The 4,171-nt window shown below is 38.3% G+C and overlaps 1 protein-coding gene across 1 annotated transcript in view; it reads right to left on the bottom strand.

Annotated features, from left to right (window-relative positions):
• rbm33a (RNA binding motif protein 33a) overlaps window positions 1-2,706 on the bottom strand; it is a 60,353-nt gene extending 57,647 nt beyond the window's left edge. Inside the window, exons 1-2 of the mRNA XM_016481269.1 lie at window positions 2,517-2,706; window positions 1,208-1,286 (exon numbers count right to left, since the gene is read on the bottom strand). Of these exons, the coding sequence (XP_016336755.1) occupies window positions 1,208-1,286; window positions 2,517-2,535 (98 nt within the window). The 5' untranslated portion in view covers window positions 2,536-2,706. The remainder of the gene's footprint in view (window positions 1-1,207; window positions 1,287-2,516) is intronic.
• Window positions 2,707-4,171: the final 1,465 nt, after the last annotated feature.

Below are 4,171 nucleotides of genomic sequence, written 5' to 3'. Positions count from 1 at the left end.
TGCGGGCTTTCACATTGAGCAGCATTAACTACACAGAGCCGTTGTTCACTGATGAGCAGCGCAAAGAATCGCGCGAATATGAACGTGGTTTAGCGCAGCTCGTCAGTGAACAACGGCTCTGTGTAGTTAATGCTGCTCAATGTGAAAGCACGCAGGTGATGGAGATTTACCGCTGATTACAGAACCGGCTTTACTGATAAGATGCGCGTTAAATATCGCATGCGATTAATCGTGCAGCCCTAGTTTAAACTAAACTCAAGTAAGCTTTGCCAGTTTAAACATTTAAGAGCCAGAGGACGCGAACTCACACGCGCAGTGAGAAGATTTGTGCATGCGCTCATACGAAGCGCCCAAACCCGCGCAAATATTAAGCTCTCTCTGAAGTATTGTGTTTAAATGGACAAATTCACACAAAAATTATGTCAAAATGCCCGTCTTGGTAAGTATCCTACAACAGACATCGCCGGCTGAACGTACTGTATCTGCATTCTCTTAAAGTGACAGCACTTTCTTAATATTAACCAAATAGCAACAACAAAGAAATCACTCACTGCTCTTGATTGAATAGCTTTTGTAACTTTAATAAAGATTAATATTTCATTTATACAGTCAAATATGCAATGCTGTTTTACATTTCATTACTTTATTCAATTTCTGTACCTAAAAACTAATGCTAGACCTACCTCAAAAAAAAAGAAAATTACTGTTTATTTTATTTGTATCTTTACTCTATTGTATTTATTTGTGCTGTTGCTTGTAGTTAGATTATTCTTATTTTCTTTATTTTTATGTGACAGTATAGTTTTTCCCTAAACATAGCACATACCGAACTGTACCGAAACCGTGACTCTAAAACCGTGATACAAACTGAACCGTGAGTAAGTTGAACCATTCCACCCCTACTATAAAAGACTAGGGTTGGGCCGATAGACGATGCCATCGTCCATCGCTGATGGCTGATGACATCACGATGTTGAGCCAGCATCGTGATTCCTCCACCACCACCATCCCTCCCCCGATGTCATTGTCCAACGTGATGTTTCACTGTAGACATCGTCCTATGCCAATTTGGTAGACATCACCCAACCCTATTAAAGACTCTTGCTGGAATGCTATTGTGCTTCTGGTAAACTTGATGCTCTCTTTATTCGTCTTTTTCATTCTGCCTAATAGAGACATGAAAACTAAGCCGACAGTGAAGACTTACCTTTCCAAGTAGTCATCTTCTCCTCTCCGTCTTCTTGACCTTTCAGCACCAGGCTTATCATATTCATCAAACTCATCATCTACACACAGACAAAAAAATGAAACACATTAAGCTTTCATTACACACTATATTATATCATATAGAGATGTTAGGGTTCAAGATTCTGAAGCAGTAATTTCTCTTTGAAGCAAATATTCTGTGATGATTTACTTGCCCTCATGTCACTCCAAACCTGTATGACTTCTGCAGAACACAAAATAAATTTTGATGTTGGAAACAAAACAGACTGGTGACTACTGAAATCCATTACATAAACAAAAACACATTACTTAAAATATCATCTTTTATGTACCACCGCAGTCAGTCATAGCCTATACAACATGAGGGTGAGTAAATTATGACAGAATTTTAATTTTGGGCTTAACCATCAATTTGGCAACAGCTGTTTATCATATAATCAGCTCGGTATTCCAAAAAAAAAAAACATTACCCAGTACAAATGTTATTTTAAAGAAGCCACTGGAAGATATATTTACTTTCTAGGCTGCTCGACTACCAATTTACAGCATAATTATGTTCACTGGTAAGCACATTTGCATGTAATCCAAATCAAATACAGATATATCAAATCAGATCTGCAACCTTGCAGCTGACAGTGATGTGTAGGATTGACAGGTTAAAGGGATTTACAGGAACTGACCCTGGTCTCTGTAATAAACCACTACAACACACATCACGCCTACATTCAACACACAAACTCGTACGTGTTATTACAGAGTGACAGAACTATCCAGTTTTTATTGAAATAGAGATCTTCTCAAAACACATCATTTGCATCTCTGGCCTGGATAAAACAAGTCCTGCTGTCTGAAGAGGCACCGTTAACGTTACAGATGCTTATATAACCATACAGACCCAACCTCATCGTGCTACACACAACTGTTCTTCATCCACCATTTAAATGTCAAAATCACTATCCAAGTATACATCATTCGTTGCATTGTGCATACTAACACACGGGCTGCGCATTCATTGCAACCCTTCAGCTAGCTAGTTAGCAACCACAAATGAGTAAAAATATGTAAATGCACGTCTACTAATAACTCACGATCATCAATATGACACACCATAGAGTTAAAAAACATCCTAACAGATAGTCGTGACATCAAGGTAAACTGTGTTCAATCTGTAACTTAAACCAACAGCAGATCTCAGAAGCTCAGCAAATTATAAAAACAAAAGCAGCTACCTCGTTAGCACTAGCTGGGAGCTAACCTACGTGTAAATTAATATTACATATATATCATACCCCCGGCATTGGTCGCCATAACCCAAGACTGTATGTTATCTTGGAGACTCTGGTATCTCTCTATAACGTCGATGAGTGCATTGAAACTGGTTTAAGTGCAGAGCTTCAGGCCGTTAGCTTAGCGTCAAATCTCCTCAGTCTGAGCTCTGAAAACATCTGCACAGGAATCATGGCGACCGGACTGAGCCGCGCTGCATCATGGGTATGATGTGATGGGTGTGCGTCTCTGCAGCCCAGCCTGACTTATTTAGCTTGACCGTATACTCCAAATAAGGGTGAAGGCCAGGGAAGACAGACTTCAGTTTGGCGTGACAGAAATTTGCTTTAAATTTTAGTATCTTTTTAGCCAATAAGCCCAATTAATTGTATTTGTATAGCGCTATTCACAATCAGTGAAGTATTCAGAAATGCATTCTCCCTTCACATTCTCCATCAATGCTTGGTTGTTGATTAATAGGTGTTTGGGGTAAAGATTTGGGTCTCAGTAGGTTATAGACAAAGCAGACTGAGGTGATGATCATGTGTCAAATAAGATCAAGTATAGCATAGCTGTTAGCCTACACTAAGTAGCAGATATTTTTCTTACTGGATAGGGGATTATGGAAGTTGCAATATACATTTTCATAACGTTATTTCAAGCTTTCCAAATTAAACAAACTCTATATTAAACAGAACCTCCTCATTTAACAAACTTTGAGGTAAATGTATTTAGGCTAATTGTATTTACAGAATGTGTGTTGTGCAAGCAGCTGCTTGTACTTTTTTCAGTAAAGTTGGGATTAATTTTTCACTGATTTCATTGTTGTATTATTTTCTATACGTAACCTTGGCAGTGGCAGAATCTTGTTTTTGTTCTCAATATGTTTGTAGCCTACTACATGTGATTTTTAAGCATCCCAGCAAGCAATAGCCGTCATTTCAACGTCTCGATTAAGTATAGACCCGATATAGTCCGGCTATGTGTAACCCACTTCTAGCCCAAATAACCTTGAATTTGGTTTCATGTCGTTTTTTGGCAAAATAACTTGTGATATTCCATCATATAAGCAAAGTCAACAGCGTTTACAGGGTGTTTGGTTTCATTTATTTCACAAGTTCAATACGTAGCTTGAGCGTAGCCACGATTTAGCTCGTAGTCAGAGCGGCTATCTGTAGCCCACTTGTAGTCAACCCTGACTCACTGTAGTTTTTGGCCAGGCAGCGCATGAGATGGTTGATATCCCATCATGTTCGCAGTGTCAATAATATCTACACATATATAAGTGTCATTTCATGGCATGGTCTATATGTAGCCACGATTTCGCTCTAAATTAGACGGGCTACGTGTAGTCTGCTTTTAGCCCACCCGGAGAAATCGAGGCAATCTGTGGTCTAATTTTAACGGCTTGGCTATAGCCCTATACCAGTAACCAGACCAGCGATGAGCATAGCCAAAATAGCCTTAAAATTGTTTACATGTAATTTTCGCCCACGCAGCTTCTTATCAAATGCAAGTAAACTTTTGAATCATTTAAATTAGCATTATTTTATATTTTATTTAATTATTTTACAGCATTATTAAATATAGCATTATTTATTATGCCAAAAATAATGCTAATTTAAATGTTTCAAAAGTTTACTTGAATTTGATAATATGATGTCATGCATCCCACAAG

This window comes from Sinocyclocheilus anshuiensis, unplaced genomic scaffold (assembly GCF_001515605.1).
Source record: "Sinocyclocheilus anshuiensis isolate Anshui unplaced genomic scaffold, SAMN03320099.WGS_v1.1 scaffold613, whole genome shotgun sequence".
NCBI classification, from domain to species: domain Eukaryota; kingdom Metazoa; phylum Chordata; class Actinopteri; order Cypriniformes; family Cyprinidae; genus Sinocyclocheilus; species Sinocyclocheilus anshuiensis.
This window is presented reverse-complemented; position numbering and strand designations above follow the sequence as displayed.